A 23182-nucleotide genomic window follows, 5' to 3' on the forward strand; every position below is an offset into this window, starting at 1 on the left:
ATGGACATATTCAAAGTAACATAACAACTGTGACATATAATTTATGATAAATGTAAAATAAAAACAGAGTTTGACTCACAATCAATAAGAACCAATGCTTTTAAAACGAATTTATTAGAGAACTTAAGGCTGACAGAATTAGTGAAGAGGTTTAGAGATTTCAAAAATAGTTTGGAATATTCTGGCAACTATAATGCCTGGAGCAATCCTAAATCATGAATCACAAAGTGAAGGGAAGAAGTAGGAGTTGACACTAAAGACAGGAAACAGAAAAAAAAAAGGTAAAACTAATTAAAGGAGTAACGAGCATGTTCAAACGGAGCTTGACTTAACACCTGGATGACAAATGGCATATGGATAAATAAATGGACATAAATAAATGATATTATAGAATCTGGGCTAGTTTCTAGTATTAGTCTTTGAAACTTGTGTTCTGAGAGAAATTGATCTTATGTTTAAACCCTGGTAGTCTTGGCCCTTTACTTAAAGTGCAAAGAATTAAATAGCTGAAGACTTGAATTTATGCACCAGCTGGCCCTCATCTTTCTGGTATTTATCCTCCATGACTTAAAAGAGCCCTTTGTTACAGTCCTACTAGCCCATGAAGAGTTTCTAGGACTCATTGATTAATTTCTATCTTTGCCTTGTAATGTACACAGTAACCTTTGCCTGAAACATCCTTCCTTACTTATTCAAATTATCCACATCAACTACCCTTCAGGGCCAGGTCAATTACATGCCTTTCCAAACTAGACTGTCCCATGACAATCTCTTTTTTCTCGAGATTTCAATAATATTTATTGTCTGTTTTATTCACATGCCTTGAATACTTACGTGAAAGAATATGTAATTAACTTTTCATGTCTATATGCCTTATGCGCTGAATTTTATTGTTAACTACGCTAACAATGTTTTAAAATGTCTATTAGGAACTGAAATGCTTCTACTGTAAAAACAACCAGAAGATGCATGAAATTGACAAAAGGGTCAGCAAAAAAGTTTCTCTTTTTCTTCTATTAAATATGTAGATCATGCATTCTCTGTGTTCTTTTGCTGCACCAGGTTGTAGACCTATTCAAAGCACTGTGAATGAAGCAGATGGTTCTAGTCCACTTATAAACAGATGTTAAAACTGATCATTTTCATGAGGTTCTGCTTTAACAGTATGGGGTAAGCAAACACAGTTACAGTCTTCTACAGAAGCTTATACACGTTGCATCAGAATAATGTTATATGTTAGCTCAACCACAGAGAGAATCTGCAGTCTTTGGCTGCCCTTTGCAACATACCAAAGGTGTCCTGTTTCTTCCACAAACTTGTATTACTTATGGAAAAACATTATGACACAATTGGCAGGCTTCTACCTACTGACTTGGGTTTGCTGGTTGGGACAGTTTGCTAACAAAGCGCTCAACCCTGCTTTACAAGAAGCACCTACAGGGAACATTAGAATGAGGGTATCAGATTTCTGCTAGTGTCATTTCTTTAAGAATCCAGTCACACAGTTATGAGGTTGAGCCAGCAACTGGACTACATAGGGAATTAAAGTATGATGATCATAGCTGATCCTACATTGGGAGGACTTCAGAGGCAACATTCTTAACCCTAGAGAAAAAAGAATGTTTTGGGTCACTTGGCTGTGAGTCTTCTGGCTACATGAATGGGATATTAAACCTTAAAACCCTAGGAAAGAGACATATGCAGACTGCTCTGAGTCAGAGAGCTGACTTCATGGTGTTTTGCTCAGTAAAGGGTGGAGGGACTGAATCTTCAAGGAGGTATGCTTTTCCAGGAGGAGTTCCAGAGGTTATTCCTCCACCCAGCCTTTTTTATTCTCTAAGGATCACTCATCTGACAACTTCTTTTTTTACTTAAAGGAGCTGCTGTGATCTCAACACCAGATGTAAGCAACTACATTATAGAAATAGGTCTTAAGCACTGACAACTCACTCCCTTTTTTCACAGAGTCTGCTCCAGATGTGTCACTAAGCCCTGGCTTATTTCACATTGCTTTGGAAGAGGAAAAATGCTTATGCTTAGGAGCTCGGAAATAATGCAAAGTGGAACTGTGAGCAGAATTTTCTAATTTGGCAGTGGTTTACTTGCTTTACTAAAAAGGAATTATCTACTCTCACATTTTATGTACAATAAAAGTTTGACATGAATGTTTTTCTCACTGTCATTCTCAGAGTCTTTTTGAGCTGCCATTGGTGAAGGGTCTTTATGAGGCACTGTGGGGTCAAGGGGTTGGTTTTCTTCAGGGGAAAAAAAAAAATCCTAATTAGTAACATCGTCAATTTCCATGATGTAGGACTCCATCCATGGCTGATTCCAAATTGCTACTGTGATCTCTTTGACTGAGATGAGGTGAATGCAAGCTCTTCTTACCAGCCAGGTACAAGCTGACTCCAGCACTCACAAAGGCTGAGTCCTCAAACCTTTATTTACTTGGCATGGCTCTCTTTCATGTGTATCTGAGGTGTTTATCTTAAGGATTCATGGTAGAAAATGGAATTTTATTCAGTTTACAAATCAATTGCTACTGTATTAATCCCACATGTATTTTGTTCAATAGAATAACTGATGAAAACAAATGCAATCACAGCCATCTCTTAATTTTATGACTTAAGATGAAACAGTGACTTGATCCAATTCAAATAGCAAGTAATTCTCAAACATATGACGTATCTTTGGATACATTATCAGTGAATAATTTGAAAATATATGAACTACATTCAATAAAATAATGCAAGCCTTGAGTTACAATGCAATTTGAAAGTTATTCAGCTTCCTCTTCTTTTATATAATTTGCTCAGTTGGTAAAGAATCTGCCTGCAGTGCAGGAGACCCGGGTTCAATTCTTGGGTTGGGAAGATCCCCTGGAGAAGGAAATGGCAACCCACTCCAGTATTCTTGCCTGGAGAATCCCATGGACAGAGGAGCCTGGAAGGCTACAGTCCACAGGGTAGCAAGAGTGGGACACGACTTGAGACTAAACCACTAACCACCTGTTTCTTATCTAATACACTCTAATACCCTAAGATGGATATGGCTCTTGATTTCTTTTCCTTGTGTGATACCAAATAGTTAAATGTTTCTTCCATCTTCTGTTGAGCTATAAGCATCAAAGAGAGATCATTTAAAAGGAGACTGTAAATTCTATGGTAAGATTTTGTTGCCAGTTATGATTAACTAGCTTTTCAAAACTCAATACTTTCATGGATAAGTAGCAATTTTTGAGTCTTTCCAAAGTTAATTAGAAGTTAGCAATACCTATTTGAGCTTCCTAGCCAGGGAACCCGGAGAAGGCAATAGCAATCCACTCCAGTACTCCTGCCTGGGAACTCCCATGGACGGAGGGGCCTGGTGGGCTGCAGTCCACGGGGTCGTGACTGAGCGACTTCACTTTCCTGCACTGGAGAAGGAAATGGCAACCCACTCCAGCGTTCTTGCCTGGAGAATCCCAGGGACGGGGGAGCCTGGTGGGCTGCCGTCGTGGGGTTGCACAGAGTCGGACACGACTGAAGTGAGTTAGCAGCAGCAGCAGCAGCAGCAGCCAAGGAACCAAACCTGAGCTCTTTTAATTTTGAATAAACATCTTCTTTAAAGGCTTATTAACACATTTTTTTCTTGTCAAAAAATTGACAGTAGTATAACTCAACATGATTAGACAACAAAGAAATATATATTGCAAATAAAATTTAATAATAATACAAAAATAAAGTCAATCAGCAGTAAGCAAAACCTATGAGAGATGAATGTCTGAAAGCATACTGACAAAGGGAATTTCATATTTAAATAAAAATGAAAAGTATTTTGTTCAAGTAAATATTATTTTAATAGCTTTCTTTGATTTTTTAAAAAATAAAATCATTCTTTACTTATATCCAACCCATTTTATAAATATAACCTTATTTTACGAAATGCAAGAATTTAAGAGAATTATACTCCTCTTGATGGTCAATTATGTAACATCTCCTCTCAGTGAGAGTGATGTATAACATTTAACAGAGACAGAACTAACCAATATTCTAGTCTGCAACACAGCATTACTATAATTCAAATTAAAAACAAACAGTAAGACTGTGTTAGTCCCTCAGTCATGTCTGCCTCTTTGCAACCCCATGGACTGTAGTCCATGAGGCTCCTTTGTCTACGGAATTCTCCAGGCAACAATACTGGAGAGGGTGGCCATTCCCTTCTCCAGGGGAACTTCCTGATCCAGGGATTGAACCTGCGTCTCCTGCATTGCAGGCAGATTCTTTACTGTCTGAGTCACCGTGGTCTTCCCAGGTGGATCCCCATGAGAAGGAAATGGCAACACACATCAGTATTCCTGCCTGAAGAATTCCATGGACAGAGGAGCCCGGTGGACTTACAGTCCATGGGATTGCAGAGTCAGACATGTCTTATCGAGTGCGCGTGCGCACACACACACACACACACACACACACACACAGTAAGACTATGACCACTGTCCTTGAAAAACTGTTCCAATCTGCCAGTGCACTGTCTGTACCTTGAGATGGAAAAGGTAGTTTCCAATCTACCCCTTAATAGTACAATGCTTCAAGACATGGTTATATTTGAATACCTCAAAACTTTTTATTTGAATTATAATCTCACTTTCATTGTCATTATTTGCTCACAAATATCATTTTATTTCCTTGAGAAATATACAATACATAATTTTTAATTAAATATATTCCTAAAATTGAAATAGCTTTGCAGATTGATTACTAAGTTAATTCTCACAGGAGGATAATTTCATTAAAATAAATGAGATTTCTTATTATAAGAAAAATTGTGAAAAGCAACTGGAATTCAAATTAGTAGACTGCCTTCAAAATGTTACCATTTTCCAAGCTGTAGTTTCTATGCCATTAAAATTAGGAAAATATCTCTTCCCTATCTAACATATCCAGCTGTCTTAAAATATAAATGAGATTTTATTATTAATACCAAGAGCATTTAGAAAAATATTGTATAGAATTCTGTAACATACATATTTCTAAAATCCCAAGTATAAGAACTCATCCAGTGAAAAAATCATAATGAGTATACCAGTAGGTCTATGTTTGTATTTAATTAACATCAACATGATATTCATTTCTTAGTAAGTTATATCTTTTTGAAAAGTAAAGTAACTAAGGAAGTTTGCTGGATACTTACAGTCCCAGGGCGAGGATACGGAATTCTCCCCTGGTAGGAAATCAGCTGATGATTGGGCCCTTCTTTGTGTGCAAAAGGCCCATTAAACACAGTCTGTATGTCAGAGAAATGATACACACATACTGCTGATCCTTTAAAGACTGAGCTGAAAAAAAAAAGAAAATAGAAAAATATTAACTTTACTACCTCCTAAATTTAAAGGTGATTGTATCAGTCACTATGTTGTGCACCTGAAATCATCACAACATTGTTAATCCTATGCATGCTCAATGGCTTCAACAGTGTCTGCTTCTTTGTGATCCCACGGACCACAGCCCACCAGGCTCTTCTGCCCATAGGGTTCTCCAGGCAAGAATACTGGAGTGGGCTGCCACTTCTTCCCTCCAGGGGATCTTCCAACCCAGGGATTGAGCTCATGTCTCCTTAGTCTCCCATCCTGCAAGTGGATTCTTTACCACTGAGCCACTGGGAAAGCCCAATTGCAATATAAAATAAAAAGTTAAAAATAAATAAATAAATTTAAATACAGCTTGAAATAAATGGCAAAATCAATGATAAAAAGTTGAATGTTATGGTACACAAGTTAAGCCAAAAAACTTGAAATAGCCATTGATATAAAAAAGTATTAAGACATTTAGTTCATCCACGAACATAGTAGATATTAAGTTACAATAAAGTACTCAGTGAATCTGGCCCAAAATATAGAACAAATCAAAGAAATTTCAAAGTGGTTTGTCTTGGCACCAAAAAAAAGAATTATTGATTTATTACAAAATATGATTTGAATTCTAAGTCACCACTGATACAGCCTATCATAATTTAACTCACAAAACAAATCTTACTGATAAGTGAACACTCTATCTCCTTGTCTTAAGATTATTTTCATGTAAAAGTGCTCTTATAATGTTGTCCTAAATGGTAGTTGGAGAAATTGTTGTAAATATTCCCTATTAGTCACAGAAGAAAACAACAGGGTTCAAAAATGTCTCATTAAATTACCTTAAGTCAGAAAAACTCATAAAATTTATTTGTATCCTTTCTGGAAACTATTTCCATTGTCATTGGGCAGATGGACTGAAACCAACGTTTTTCTGACTCACATATTTTTCTTAAATTAGACGCCTAATGGGAAACTTACGTGCCCATTGAAAGAACCAAGATATATTATTAATCATTAGCATCGATAGTCAGAAATGACAATTAAAATTTTTCCCTGTTAAATTTATTGGTGTTGGGAAATAACTTTTTTGATACAAATATTTTTTTCTTAAGAATTTAGTTCTTTTGCTCTGTTCAATTCTTTGGGATTTAAATCAAGAATTTTTTTTCCTGTTAATTTTTTTTCCTGTTAAACTCACCCCAAAGGATGTGTTTTTAGATATCTTGTAGAGCAAAGTAAATACGATTTAGAATCAATTTTACTTTGAATGCTTCATTAAAGTTGAAAATTACACCATATTACCTCCACTGGAGAAGAACAGGAAAATGTTTAGATTTTTATTTTGTAGTTGATTGTCTAATGAAAATACATTCTAAATTGGTCATATGACAAATAGAGTATTGTACTGAATGCTGGTTAATATTCCTGGCATAAAATAGTACACAGGAAAACATACAGGAAAGGATGAGGCTATGTTGGACAGTCTTGAAATGTGATAATTGAGATTGGGCATTTCTGATATATTAGAAAACAAAGCTATTTTTAAAAATATGAAATACTGTCACATCGAAGATGGTAACTGTTTCAGTGTGTTGACAGTCGACACTTTTGCTCCTGAAATAAAAATGATAATAGAAATGCCAAGTTCTATTTGCATCATGAGTCTTCAAGTTATTTCCTTAAAACAATATAACTTATATACATTATACCTGCATTGTAGCTCATATTTTCCATTCTTTGAGGAAAAAATTATATAATTATTACAAATACTTCATACAAAACTATTTCAAAAGTATGAGTTCCATTTAAATACATTTAATAATTAAACACGATTAATAAAATGAGAGGGCTGCCTCCTAAGTGCTACGTAAAATTAAAGAGTTGAAAGAATGTTTTTATAATTACTATTACTCAATAAAGGTTATTGTTTAATTCATACAATTTATTTGTTTAATAATTACCTTGATGTTGTAAAAATGCCATACACTAGCGTTGTCCTTGGGTTATCCATTTCCAGCAGAAACACATCCTCTGCAAGAGAGAAATATAATTTTTTAAAGTTTCCAAATATTTTAAAAATTTAACCTAAGAGAACAATTTCAACTATGAAAAGTATTATTCAGAAATACATTCCTGCAGCATCATTATAATTGGACAGGAACTAACAGATAAGCACTTGGTAAAATAAATAAAATATTCAGTTCAGTCACTCAGTCATGTCAGACTCTTTGCGATCCCATGGACTGCAGCACGCCAGGCTTCCCTGTCCATCACCAACTCCCAGAGATTACTCAGATTCATGTCCACTGAGTCACTGATGCCATCCAACCATCTCATCCTCTGTTGTCCCCTTCTCCTCCTGCCCTCAATCTTTCCCAGCACTAGGGTCTTTTCCAAGGAATCAGTCCTTTGCATCAGGTGGCCAAAGGATTGGAGTTTCAGCTTCAGCATCCATCCTTCCAGTGAATATTCAGGACTGATTTCCTTCAGAATAGACTGGTTTGATCTTCTGGCAGTCAAAGGGACTCTCAAGTGTCTTCCCCAACATCACAGTTCAAAAGCATTAATTCTTCAGTGCTCAGCTTTCTTTATAGTCCAACTCTCACATCCATATATGACTCCTGGAAAAACCATAGCTTTGACTAGATGGACCTTTGTGGGCAAAGTAATGTTTCAGTTTTTTAATATGCTGTCTAGGTTGGTCATAACTTTCCTTCCAAGGGGCAAGCATCTTTTAATTTCATGGCTGCAGTCACCACCTGCAGTGATTTTGGAGCCCAAGAAAATAAAGTTTGTCACCATTTCCATTGTTTCCCCATCTATTTGCCATGAAGGGATGGGATTGTATGCCATGATCTTAGTTTCTTGAATAAACACTAAGACATTTTTTGGGGACTATTACCTTATGGAAACCATGTTAATAAAATAATATTAAGTAGAAGAGACATAACAGTATTTAATATGAACTAGAACCATGTAAACCTTTAAACTATACATCAGTGTATAAGAAGATGACCAGTGAGTATTTCTGGCTGACAAAGCTACAGAAATTTTTATGTTTCTTCTTTTTTTCCTGAAATTTCTAAATATCCTTTAATGATAAAATGCTACTTTTTTAATTTAAAAAGTATTACAAATCTAAATTTCTCTTTAACCTAGGGTTAGAATTTGAACATGGAAGAAAACTTTTTCACAATGACTTTATAAAGTAAGACCTTTTGTCTTTCAGTCAAAAGTGCTATAAGTATTTTAAACTATATGGAGGCAAAAGGAAAGTTACAGATGATGAGGTGCAGGTGCAATAAATGACAGAATCTGGGAGTAGATTTCTGGTAGCAAATCTCAATAATAACCAATTGTTATAAATACAAGGAATATCTGGATTTAGGGATCTTTTTGCAAATAACATTCTTGCTGACCAATACAAAGAAAGATGTATTTTTATTCACAATAAATTTAGGACATCTTAAGTAATAAAGTAATAACCACTAGTCTTTCTATATGTGAACAAAGGCTGGCACTATCTAGCTCTCCCTAAAATAAGGAGAGACTGAAACATTCCATGTCACCGAAACATAAATATACAATACTTGTAAAGAATTCTGGAGGAAATAGTGACTAGGTTATAACACAAAATCATACTTAAAACTTCTTTTCTAGAAAAACGGAAGTAGAAATTTGTGTTTCTATGATCAACATAATGGCTTTTCAGGAGACCAAATGTCTATTTCAGTTGTTGTAACTGCTAGAACCATATTTGCACATGAATTTGAGCAAACTCCAGGAGATAGTGGAGAGCAGAGGAGCCTGGCGTGCTGCAGTCCATGAAGTAGCAAAGAGTTGGGCTTGACTGAGTGACTAAACAACAACAGAATCATATTATAACACCTTTTTATTACTTACCTCATCACCTGCTTCAATATTTGAGATTAGTGACCATTTTATACTTCAATGAATTAAAGCAAAATAAAAATCATTTCTAAACATAACTTGGTCAACATGATACTATGATATGTACCAAGTTATTCTGGTTAAAAAGAGAATTGTTCCTTGGGAGAAAGGAATCAGATTGTCTGTCCTTATTTGACTTGGAACATATAACCCTTCTCATGTCGCACATGCTGAGAATATTTAGTCCCAGGGTCACCAAGAAGAACTAAAACTGGAGCATAAGTCTAATTTCCACTCTGACACTTCTCTAACCTTTGATTCTCCTCATTAACTGTAGTAAGAATGTATAGCTATATTTTCATGCAAATTGATTTTAAACTAGAATATCAGAATTCAAACATATATGAAATACACAACCATTTTAAAAAAGCACAAGCACATTATTACTTATGCATAAATTATACAATACTTCTCTCTGTCAGTCTCTATGACACATATACTAACACATATACAGAACACATTGATCTATATATCATGGTGGATTCAACGAACTATATGTTTCAGCTGTGCACTTAGGGGTAAGAAAGATTTAAAAAACACTTCAGGAAATTCATGAGTAGTACCCAGATCATTAATTCAGAACTGTAAACTTTACAAATTCTCTCTCAAAAGCATTTTTAAATCTCACATTTATGTACCTAATTCATCAAAGTGTGTCTCTGGGCCATCTTCATCAGTTACTGAACACACCAGCCTCGCTTTTAAGAAAGTAGTCCACTTGTTGACAAGGCTACGCAGTCCACCCGTATCATTCTGAAATCATTTTGAAAACATATTTTAGACTGCTTAAATAAACAGTGGAATGTATTTAAAATTTAATTTGGATTCTTATTATTTGGGGATTTGTTATAAGCTGAAGGATGAAAATGTTAACCAAATCTGCATATCAATAAAGAGGAATAGTTAAGATTTAAGTACTTAAAAAAAATAGTTATACTGTTATTCTTCTGTTTTCAGTTCAACTGAAAATGTATTAAAATGAACTGAATAAACACATACACCTCAAAGCTTTCTAAATATCTCACTGTCTTCAACACAAACATAAATTAACGTATACAGGGAATCTTGCAGATTCTACAGTGGTCAGGAGAGTGGGCTTATACTTATGCCAAGCAGTTCCCAGTACTTCTATTTTCTTGCCTTCATTTCTCTGCATTATTATTTAATTCTTAGTATTTCTAATCAGATGATTTACATGCATATTTCTCTGGTTAGGGCAGAGAAAATGATATTTGGATCATTCACAAATAGCCTCTATTGATAACATTTTTTTTCTGTATACCTTGAAGCCTTTTACCTCAGCAGGTGGTCTTACCACTTTGTTCCAAGTGACTGAGAGGCAGATGAGCTCCACAATCAGTGGAATATTGCAGCACTTTAAATTATACTACTTTAAACATTACATGCTTTAAGAAATGCTTGTGTACAAAAGATGCTAATCATAAATATATCAGGACAAGCCTGTAATACACGTATGTGAGAAGACATCATGAGTTCTTTTGAGTCGCGGGCTTCCCAGGTACCTCGGTGGTAAAGAACCTGTCTGCCAATGCAGGAGACCAGGGTTTGATCCCTGGGTGGGGAAGATCCCCTGGAGAAGGGAAGGGCTACACACTCCAGTATTTTTGCCTGGGAAATTCCATGTACAGAGGAACCTGGCTATAGTCCATAGGGTCGCAAAAGAGTTGGACATGACTTAGCAACTAAACAACAACAACAACATATATACTCACGGTTGATTAACAAGAACATTTTGATCCCTGTTTGAAATTAGAACTGTATTTTAATTAAGCATTTTTTAATTTCACTATTGTAGACAATTCCTCAATATTTGTCTTTTACTGTTGTTTTGCTGTATTCAGAAGAACTGCTCTATTTCTTTCTATAGTATACAATTTAGCAATTTGTTTTTAATACTAATACATTAAATGCATAAGCAAAATTATTAAAAACTTCTAATTTTTATAAAACCATGACCAAGCTATTTCCTTGGATTGATTTTTTACTGAAACAGTATGCTTATCTCATATGACTAAAGTGAAAAAAACATTAAGTCTAAATGTATCCTTTTAATATTTTATTAATTGGTAATAGTAGATAATAAAAAGTAGGAAGATAAACTTTTGAAAAAAGAAAATGTGCTTATAAAATATGAATTTCTTACTCTTTCTTCAAATGAGAACCACTTTAACACTTACGGGACATATCCTAGCAGTCATGGAATGAATCTGTTTTGTACTTCTGCTATTGTCAGCCAGCTTCTCTTTGAAGAAGAAATACACCTTAGCATCGTTTGGATCAGTGCCATCTGGTATGACATGTGCATCCACAAACATAGGTTCTAGAAAAAATACAAAGATGATATGTATAGTCATGATGAAAACCCTTCTACTCTCCATCCATGTAGACCACAGGCACATGCTTTCTCCATCTTTGGTATAAAGGAACAATTCAACATTCATAGGCAAAAGTCTAAAAGCAATTAATTATATTCACTAAACATACTGCATTTGGAATGTCAAGTGCCACAAAGTACAGCTATAACATTATAGTTTAAACTATTTTACTCTGTCTGCAATACATTCTGAAAGTACATTAATTGCCAAATCTGTGCCTTGATGAGTTTTCAAAAATTGAAGTTTTCTACCAGCTATTTCCCATGGGATCTGATAGCCATTTCACAGAAAAAAAAGTTTGTTTTTAAATGTGTGGCTTTCAATCTAGTGATATAAATTCAAATTCACTGAGGCAGAATGAAAAGTTCAGAGTCCAAGATCTGAAAAACACATTTTTCTTAAAATACAGCATATGAAATGAAGGAGAAACTTTTCAAGACAAAAAATGCAGTCATTTGAAGACATAGAAGGATTCCTTATTTCAAGAACAAAACAACCTTTAGAATACTCTATTTCCAGATGTACTGGAGGAAAAATCTGAAGAAGTAAATGGACAATTGATGCTTTCTTATGCTGGTCTATCAGTGAAATAGGATGCTCAACTATAGTGATTCATGCTTAACTGTGCAATGTTGAATGAATTGCCAAATTTAAGGTCAGTTTAAACTATCCCCAGGGTGAAACGACAAAGATCTTAGCAGTTTCCTCCTCCTCTAAACAATAGCAACTTTTTGAAATTGTACATTAAAGTCAAATAAGCACTTTTCATCATGTGAATTCCATGTGACCCCCCAAATTAGAAACATCTGAATACTGAATATAATAAAATTATCATACTTATAGTTTCCATAAAGTATTGGTCAATTTGTGAAAAAAATAATATATACCACCTTTATAGCCTTAGAATCTAAGCATAAAATAATTAGGAAGAGTTTCTAAATAAACCCTACTCATTATATCTGTCATAAATTTAGGAAAAATTTTAGATTTGGCATTAAAATATACAAGCAGACCAAATGAATAAATGACACTTCAGTGTAATATGTTACAATTAAACAATTGGAGAAGATTCTTGTCTATAGGCACATGTAATGAATATCACTGTGATTTTATTATTAATATATCCTATGATAATTCCATAATTGTTAATAAAGGGTTATAATATGAAACATGGATCATTTCATTCATTTATTTAGCCTAAATATTTAAAATCACAGAGTACAAAACTGTTGTTACTCATATTTTTTTTAACAATTTTAATGCAATTTTCATTATAAAATTAAACAAAGTAGTTTAAAGTTTGATTCTCAAAAAATGGATAAACTGTTATTTTACCACTTAGCCATTTGGAATTGTGTTGATCAGTTCTGACTGCATTCCTCTTGGTTAAACTTCGAAAAATAGCTGCATCTGTCCCCATGAAATCTATATACATTCCAGAGAAAAGCTCTTCATCTATGAAAAAGCAAATGTCAACAAAATTAAAAGCAAATCAAATGTTTTAAAGGGTATTTTAAAAATATGCTTATTAGATCATGACATATATTACAGAGTGTTTAAGTGTTTAAGTTGATAATTGCTTTCCATTGTCCACCAAATAAAAAAAAATTGGATAAAGTTTAATCTGGTCTCACATATAATGATCAAAACAAGGTTTCCTATATAGAGATGAAATTCCTCTGTCTGACTTAGCTACACTAAATACCTATGTTCATATAGTGTGTATCAGTAATAGCAGAAATAATATAGGAATTAAAAATAAAGAAATGGCTTACTTATTACTTTTTCAATAAGTAAAAACATACTCTAAGAATCAGAAAACTTGACTTTCAATTCTGGCAGGAATTAACAAACTGGAAATTAGGGATAAGTCATTTAGCACCCTGAATCTCAATCTTCTATGGGAACTGGATTATGATCAGATAAGTCTTGCTGAATATTAAAAACTCTATGATTAACACAATTTCATCATTAAAAGTATATGTTTTGTTCTTTGATGCTAGAAGGTTTCTATAAGGTAAACAAAATGCTACTTTATCAATTGTAACACATAACATATTAACATTATGTTAGTAATATAATATAATTTTAATAAGCCATCTATATCTTAACATATTAACTTATATAAAATAAAATTTAAAGTCAAGAAAAAAGATATTTTAAGATTGAATTCATTTATCATTTTATTGACAAGATATCTTAATCTGTATGTGCATAAGATATGATATTTTGCTTCTTTGTTAATATCTACATTAATTTTTAGTCTAGTAAGGAGAGTAAATAGCAAATTGGTATGTGTGACTTCTTTGTACAAAACAATAGTTAAGTTGAACAAATAATAAAGTTTATCAGGTTTGGCCCACCAACCTACAAGGCATCTGATGTTCTAGAATTACTCCCCTGGCCACTTCAGTTTGTGGTCATTTTGACAGAACCGAAACATTTTAAAGCATTCTAAGCTCAGTTTAGTAATAAGCAATACCAGTTGGATTAGGATAGAATGAAGAATGGAATGTTTTCAATATGTGCTCACCAGGTCACAAACTGGACCCCTACCAGTTAGCAAGTGGGTGTGTCAGGCATTGTGTTGCCTTTTCTGCTTCCTAGTAAGAGAGCTGAAGTCCATGGGAACAGATTATAGGGAAACAACAAAAAAACAGGTGTATGAAAGGATTTTGAGCAATTAAGTTTCTTTACAATTTTGTGAACATTTGTGAAGAATCTATGCAAGTATTCTGTAGATACAATTACTGTTAAATTGAGATAACTTTGTAATTAATTATTTCACAGCTTTGTTATACCCAATTATGCCCCCAAAGAGTAGGTTATACATTTCTGATATTCAGTAGATTTATTAGCACAGCTCTGAATTATAATCTCATATCCGTTTACAGGAAGGGAAAAAAAGGACTCAGAGCATGGTTTATTGTGGAGAGGACTGATTCTAATCCTACTGCATACCACTTTTTTAGTTATGTCTTAAACAAAGGGTGGCTCAGTGGTAAAGAATCCACCTGCCAATGCAGGAGAATTGGGTTTGATCCCCGGGTTGGGAAGATTTCCTGGAAAAGGAAATGGCAACCTATACCAGTATTCTTGTGTGGGAAATCCCACTGACACAGGAGCCTCAGGGCTGCAATCAATGGGGTCACAAAAGAGTCGACTAAGTGACTAAACAACAGACACAACAAAAGAATTAGATGGCTGATCTGTGTTGTATGGCAGAAACCAACTCAACATTGTAAAGCAATTTTCCTCCAGTTAAAAATAAATAAATAAAAATGATAAGATTATTTAAAAAGAATTAGATGGTTAATTGGCTTCATTTCCTGTCATAAATTCTCAGTAATTTTAACAGCAAGTTAAGATAATAAAGTTTCTGCTTTATTTTGTGTAGAAATAGTTAATTAATGTCACTTTGGAAATAATTTTGTTTAAGAGTAGAAAATTTTTTTTCAGAATTTCATTGTAAGGTTTATGCAAAGATAAACTTGCTCCTCTTAAACTTTAATACAAAAATATTTTGATTTCCAGTTGTACTTTCACTGACTAAAAAATATCTCAAGAGGTTTTGGATAGGTTCCTTAATAAGAGATGTCATCTGACTTCGATGTGCTACAACAATTACTAAAAATAGCAAAAGAACACTAGCGCATTGGGTCAGATGCCACGCTATATTGTGAAATTTTAAATTCTTCTAATTCTCAACATTTCTTGGCACTTTAATATTTTAACCAAGTTATATAGTGCATTGCAATTGAACAGAAATGATAAAACATCAAATGGCAAAGTGAGATGGCTACACAAATGAAATGCACAATACTGGAGATAGTATTACAGAGATAATCAATGGAATAAATAAAATGATAAATATAAGGTTATAAAACTTCATGCTCTTTTTAGTTTCAGCTAAGTTAAGCAAATTGTTTAATGATTTTCTTTGATAGTAAAAATCATGTCAATCAAGATATTAAAAAGTATGGTATAAGAACATGAGCCTAGGAATCAAAGTCTTTGAGAAATGAAGACTAATTACAATCTTCATTTTGTAAATGAATCCAATTCTCTAAGGGCAAAACTATTACATGACTTATCATACAGTTTAACAGAAAAATTTATAATGCCTTGTTTTAACTCTTTTTTGTTCTAAATAATACTTGATGAGATAAAATTATAGTATCAGTGTTAACAATAATTTTGAATTTCTAAGTTTAGAAATTCATAGCATTTAACTTGAGATAAGTGAAAACTTTTTATAGTTATCTAGTAATATACAAATCATAGTTTCTAAAGGCAAATACTTTCTGAGACATTGCTTCTATTAAATAATATTTAGAAACTTATTTGAAAATACTCTGCATCAGACCTAATTAGATATCCTGTAGTTGCAAAGCTTTCTAATTTTTTGTCCTAATGATACACTTTCATTTCCTCCCTGACCAATCTGAATGACTATATGGAAATAATTTACTGGATAATTTCCAAGTTCACATTTTAGTCAATGCTGGAGTACTTATCTTAATTTAGTTTCCAGATCTGAGAAAGAAAGATGAGTTGCCTTTTTAAATGAATCAAAACAAAGTCTGTTGAACACAGTAATTATTTTCCCACCTGTTCTTATGCTAAATGATGCGATTTTACCACTGGCAAAACATAGAGAAACAAAAAGGAAAAAGCTTCTACTATATAATTGGTATACTGAAATGTAAGATTTGTCTTATAGTCAACTAATATTAAGTCAGACGTATTCCAGAAGTGTCTTAATTACATATTCTAATATGTCTTAAGACATATTTTAGAATGTCTTTCAAGTGAGTTATAGATAGGCACTGATGACTGAGACTCAATTACATTGATTTGTTTATGTGTGTAGCAGGGAGCAATTGGGCCTGATTCTTAACTGATATAATTTACAAAATATGAGGAAATAAAAAAGTGATTTTACTAGTACTTGTTTTTTTTGTATGGGAACTTTTAGACATTTCGTAGAGAATGAAGTTGGCTAACATATGCACTTTGCTATTTCTTCACATGAAAGTAATACCAGTTTTAATTGTTTGTAAAAGATAACTAAAACATCAGAAAAAGAGAATATACAAGATAACAACTACACTGAAATTTGCTTCCTAATATATATGGATATATGTACGTTTACAACAATATTTATTAACATATGCTCTATGATGACAGTAGTCATATTAGATGAAAAAAAATATGGCTATCATTTACTCAAGAAAATTACTGGAAATAAGAAATTAGAATTTCTCACAGCTTGCTTTCTATTATTTTACTCATGTACTATCATCCACACCACTATTCAAAATAGACATATGGTATAATGTATTTATTTTCTTTAATTCCCTTTTTTAAACCTCCCCTTTTATTTTCCACTTACTGATCATAACAGATACTGTGTTCACATTGGGGTTGAAAGAGCAGCGTCCTTTTCCAGATTCACACTTGGAGTCAATCATGAAAACTTGGTCCTTTATTACAGATAAAATTGAAAATGCAAAAAAAAAAATTACTTTATCTCAATTAACCAATTGTTCTTTCGCGAAACAAAGCATCATCATGAATAACACACCTTCTACTTGGTTGCTTATGCTTTCCCAATTTTACTATATTAAAGTTTTCTTGGCCTATATGAAGGTCAAGTTCTCATCCTATTACACTCCCCATAAAGTTAATCCAACAAGTTCTCAGATCAACATCAATAAAAAACACTTGGCTTAGAAAAATGGTACAGATAAACCTATTCCAGTGTAAGAATATAGATGCAGATGCCAATATGATCACTGAGAGTCCTGGTTGTTAGGAAAAAGTTTTAATTAGTAGGTGAAAATTAAATTCAGATTAGGAAGGTTTAATGTAAGATAGGGAAAATAGGAATATAAAAGCTGAAAAATAGTTTACTAGATGCAGACACAGGGGGAAGGGGAAGGTGAGACAAACTGGGAGACTAGGATTGACATATACAAATTACCACATGGAAAAAAGAAAGCTACTGAGAACCTGCTATAGAACGCAGAAGGCTCAGCCTGGGCTCGGTCATGACCTAGTTGGGTGGGATGGGGGTGAAGAGGGAGGGGATATGTGTCTACTTAAGCTGACTCACTTATTGCACAGGAGAAACTAACATCATGAAGCAACTGTACTAAAAAAAAAATCAACACTTGGAAATCAAGGATCATCGTAAACCTGAACTAGATATGTTGAACACTGCCCAAAAGAAGAAAACTGTTCACAGAGAAACAATGTGTATAAGGTTTATGATACTTCCAAAATAATCAAGATCTTTTTTAAATATAAAATTTTACTTATCACTTTGTTACAGAAAGCATTGTACTAGATTTAACAAAATAATTCATAATTTAGTTTAAAATGCTTCATTTACTCATTCATTTACTTAACAAAAATTTAACAAGCATCTACTATGTGCCTAACTGAAAAAACATTGGGGACAAAGTGAACAAAATAGACAAAACTTCTTACTGTAGGTAATTTATATACCAAAGGTAGAGAATGGAAATATAGAATATAAAAAGAATAAACATGCAAAATATTGAGTACGTTAGATGGTACTCAGAGCTTTGGAGAAAATTTAAGCAGGGAATGGGGGCAGTGGGTTCAATTAGAAATACAATGGTCAGTGTAGCTTCACTGAGAGGGAGCCTTTTTGTTGGCATATTTATCTTTTCACTTATGTGACGTTAGTAAAAGCTACTACTAAAATTCAAAGAAAAAAATGATCACATTGGAGGTTGTATTAGATGATGGAAGACCTTAATTATTAGGCTGCTTTCCAAAATTATCCCAAAGAAAATGCAAGCTCAACATTTTTGAGTATGGAATAAAAGGATCAAAACATTGTTTTAAGAAGGTTGGACCGTATCTTGTTCTTTAAGAAGATTGAGAATGGTGGCTATAAAAACAGACACTGAATTCAGAAAATAAATTTGTTCTCAAGTCAGTAGTCCAGGAATTAGGGAATAATAAATCTGACATTCTGACATGCTAGGATCTCATTGGTTAGCACTGAGTGGTAAAGATATGAGAAGATCTGTAAAGTGAAAATAGATAGAGCTTGACAATTAATAACTAATTGGATATAGTTCAAGAAGAAAACAAAGCTGATTCTGAAGTTTTGACTCTTTAAAGAAAAACTATTTCATTTTTGTTATACAGAGCTTAATGTATTGCAGGAAATCTCTGAGGTAATGGGAAATTATAGAGCCTCAAAAGAATCACAGTGCTCTAGCCTAGACAGTTCCTAACACAATGCTCTTCATGGATTAACTCCAAAGATGAGGAAAACATGGCTTTTCCAAGATCACACATAGATAATCAGTGACAAAAGCAAAATTCAGTCATGTCTGTTTTCCAAGAGGGCATCGTTTATACAATGTTGTTGTTGTTCAATTGCTAAGTCACATCTGACTCTTTGCAACCCCATGAACTCCAGTACAACAGGCTTCCCTGTCCTTCACCATCTTGCTGAGTTTGCTCAAACTCATGTCCACTGAGTTGGTGATGCCATCCAACTGTCTCATTCTCTACACCCCTTTCTCCTCTTGCCCTCAATCTTTCCCAGCATCAGGGTCTTTTCCAATGAGTCAGTTCTTTGCATCAGGTGGCCAGAGTATTGGAGCTTCAGCTTCAGCATGGGTCCTTCCAGTGAACAGTCAGGACTGATCTCCTTTAGGATGGACTTGTTTGATCTCTGTGCTGTACAAGCAACTCTCAAAACTCTTCTCCAGCCCCACAATTTGAAAGTATCAGTTCTTTGGTGCTCAGTCTTCTTTATGGTCCAGCTCTCACATCTGTACATGACTACTGGGAAAACCATAGCTTTGACTATAAGGAACTTTGTCAGCAAAGTGATGTTTCTGCTTTTTAATAAGCTGTCTAGGTTTGTCAAAGCTTTTCTTCCAATGAGCAAGTGTCTTTTAACTTTGTGGCTATAGTCACAGTCTGCAGTGATTTTGGAGCCCAAGAAAATAAACTCTGTCACTATTTCACCATGAAGTAATGGGACCAGATGCCTTGATATTCGTTATTTTGAATGTTTTTTAAGCCAGCTGTTTCACTTTCCTCTTTCACCCTCATCAACAGGCTCTTTAGTTTCTCTTCACTCTCTGCCATTAGAGTGATATCGTCTGCATACCTGAAGTTGTTGATATTTCTCCCAGCAAACTGGATTCCAGTTTGTAAGTCATCCAGCCCAGCATTTTTCATGATTCACTCTGCAAAGAAGCTAAATAAGCAGGGTGACAATATATAGGTTAGATGTACTCCTTTCCCAATTCTGAACCAATTGCTTGTTCCATGTCAGGTTCTAATTGTTGCTTCTTGACCTGCATACAGGTTTCTCAGGAGGCAGGTAAGGTGGCTGGGGATTCCCATCTCTTTAAGAATTTTCCAGTTTGTTATGATCTACACTTATGTATGGACGTGAGAGTTGCATTATAAAGAAAGCTGAGTGCTGAAGAATTGATGCTTTGAACTGTGGTGTTGGAGAAGACTCTTAAGAGTGCCTTAGACTGCAAGGAGATCCAACCAGTCAATCCTAAAGGAAATCAGTCCTGAAAATTCACTGGAAGAACTGATGCTAAAGCTGAAATTCCAATACTTTGGCCACCTGATGGAAAGAACTGACTCATTGGAAAAGATCCTGAGGCTGGGAAAGACTGAAGGAGGGAGGAGAAGGGGATGACAGAGGATGAGATGGTTGGATGGCATCACTGATGCGATGGAGGTGAGTTTGTGTAAGCTCCGGGAGTTGGTGATGGACAGGGGGGCCTAGTGTGCTGCAGTCCATGGGGTAGCAAAGAGTTAGACACAACTGATCAACTGACCTGCTCTGATCTGACAGTCAGAGGCTTTAGTGTAGTCAATGAAGGAGAAGTAGATGCCTTTCTGGAATGCCCTTGCTTTTTCCATGATTCAGCAGATGTTGACAATTTGATCTCAGGTTCCTCTGCCTTTTCTAAATCCGTTTGAATATCTGGAACTTCTCAGTTCACATACTGTTGAAGCCTAGCTTGAAGGATGTTGAGCATTATTTTGCTAGCATGTGAAATGAGCACAACTATATGTTAGTCTGAACAATCTTTGGCATTGCCTTTCTTTGGGATTGGAATGAAAACCAACCTTTTCCAGTCCTGTGACCACTGCTGAGTTTTCCAAATTTGCTGGCATATTGAGTGCAGTACTTTTACAACCTCACCTTTTAGAATTTTAAATAGCTTAGCTGGAATTCCATCACCTCCACTAGCCTGGGTCGTAGTGATGCTTCCTAAGGCCTACTTGACTTTGCACTCCAGGAGGTCTGGCTCTAGGTGAGTGATCACACCACTGTGGTTATCAGGGTCAATAAGATCTTTTTTGTATAGTTCTTCTGTGTATTCTTGCCACCTCTTCTTAATATCTTCTGCATCTTCATAACATTTCTCTCCTTTATTGCACCCATCTTTGCATGAAATGTTCCCTTAGTATCTCTAGTTTTCTTGAAGAGAGCTCTAGTCCTTAGCATTCTATTGTTTTCCTCTATTTCTCTGCATTGCTCACTTAAGAAGGCTTTCTTATCTCTCCCTGCTGTTCTCTGGAACCCTGCACTCAGTTGGGTATGTTTTTGCTTTCCTCTTTTGCCTTTAGCTTCTCTTCTTTTTTCAGCTATTTATAAGGCCTCCTCAGACAACCTATTTGCCTTCTTGCATTTCTCTCTCTTGGGAATGGTTTTGGTCATCACCTACTAAGTAATATTACAAACCTCTGTCCACAGTTCTTCAGGCACTCTGTCTACCTGATCTAATCCTTTGAATCTATTTGTTCCCTCCACTGTATAATCACAAGGGATTTGATTCAGGTCATACCTGAATGGTCTAGTGGTCCCTACTTTCTTCTATTTAAGGCTGAATTTTCCAATAAGGAGTTCATGATGAGAGCTGGTCAGCCTCTGGTCTTGTTTTGCTGACTATAGAGAGCTTCTCCATCTTTGGCTGCAAAGAATATAATCAATCTGATTTCACTGTTGACCATCTGGTGACGTCCACATGTAAAGTAGTCTCTTGCATTGCTGGAAGAGGTTGTTTGCTATGACCAGTGTGCTCTCTTGGCAAAACTCTGTTAACCTTTGCCCTGCTTCATTTTGTACTCCAAGGCCAAACTTGCCTATTACTCCAGCTATCTTTGACATCCTACTTTTGAATTCTAATCCCCTATGATGAAAAGGACATCTTTTTGGGGGGTTAGTTTTAGAAGGTTTTGTACATCTTCATAAACTGTTCAGCTTCAGCTTCTTCATCATTAGTGGCTGGGGCATACACTTGATTACTCTTTAAACAAATAATGATAAACTTGCTGGAAAAAATAAAATTTAGTAAACCTGTATGTGTAGCCAGAGTCATATACTGATTTGATGGTAATAGTGATAGTTGTCAATGCAGGAATTGAGGAGATTGTGTGGGTATCACTTGTTCTCCACTGACTTCTTTCTCCATTGCACAGCCTCCTTGGGCTCACACAGTAGAGTATAAATCTTGTCATCACCAGGAGAGTATGTGGTAGACCCACTAATTCAAGCACCCTGCAACAATTCTTCAAACTCATCTCCTAAGAACTCTATTTTTTATAATTCATCTTTCTTCTCCCTTCTTGCTTTCTCATAACCAGTTTATGGTCCATGTTTTTTAATCTTAATTTTTTTTTTTTGCAAAAGTGTTAATTTCCTTCATTCTGTGATTTTTCATTGCACCTGCAACCTGTAAACACATATCTACTTTCTTCATACTTGCCTCCAAACTTCTAAGCATTTTGCGAAAGGTGATCCAAAACAAGGTAAATTCAACATAGTACAGATTTGTGATCATCAGTTTAAAATGAATCCTCTACACTTCTTGTATCTTCCAAAGGTACTATGCCAACTGGTTCTTCCATTAATAACTTCAAATCAATGCCACTATTGTCAAATCTCCTAATTTATTCTCAGCTCATATGATTGACATGTTGTTGAGAAAGTGAAGTCTTTAAATGAGACATCTTGAGTTCATCATTACCAAATACATACACTACCAAAACCTATACACTAATGCATCTACTAATACATGAGAGGAAATATTTCTCTTACTCTAAGGCCAATCCTTTCACCAATGTTTTAGATCCTATCTTATTCTTAGGCATACTTAGGTATACTTTCCATTATCCTTACTCTTTCTTTAATTTTATTAACTGGATCCTTTACAATACCATTTCAACAACTCCTTCAGTTCTTAAACATTATTCTCCTTGAGAATCACATTTCTTAGGGATTAACACATTCATCATCATTTCTGACTTCTTACTTTCTTCTCAATCCATTTCAGTTGGGCATCCAACCTCAGTTGCTGTACTGAAAATCATTTTGACAAGATCCCTGATGCCTATCATGTATACAATTCAGCACTTATATTTTTAGACTTCTTTCTTAGATCTCAATGGTATTTGGGATTGTTGCTCACTTCTA

The 23182-nt window shown here is 34.6% G+C and overlaps 1 protein-coding gene across 1 annotated transcript in view; it reads right to left on the minus strand.

The window, feature by feature from the left end:
- The window catches only part of SEMA3C (semaphorin 3C), a 196588-nt gene that overhangs the window by 53958 nt on the left and 119448 nt on the right, over positions 1-23182 (minus strand). The window contains exons 6-11 of the mRNA XM_070469942.1: positions 17075-17165; positions 13015-13134; positions 11482-11624; positions 9922-10036; positions 7294-7363; positions 5173-5317 (exon numbers count right to left, since the gene is read on the minus strand). Coding sequence (XP_070326043.1) covers positions 5173-5317; positions 7294-7363; positions 9922-10036; positions 11482-11624; positions 13015-13134; positions 17075-17165 — 684 coding nt within the window. The remainder of the gene's footprint in view (positions 1-5172; positions 5318-7293; positions 7364-9921; positions 10037-11481; positions 11625-13014; positions 13135-17074; positions 17166-23182) is intronic.

Source organism: Odocoileus virginianus, chromosome 1 (genome assembly GCF_023699985.2).
Source record: "Odocoileus virginianus isolate 20LAN1187 ecotype Illinois chromosome 1, Ovbor_1.2, whole genome shotgun sequence".
Taxonomy (NCBI): domain Eukaryota; kingdom Metazoa; phylum Chordata; class Mammalia; order Artiodactyla; family Cervidae; genus Odocoileus; species Odocoileus virginianus.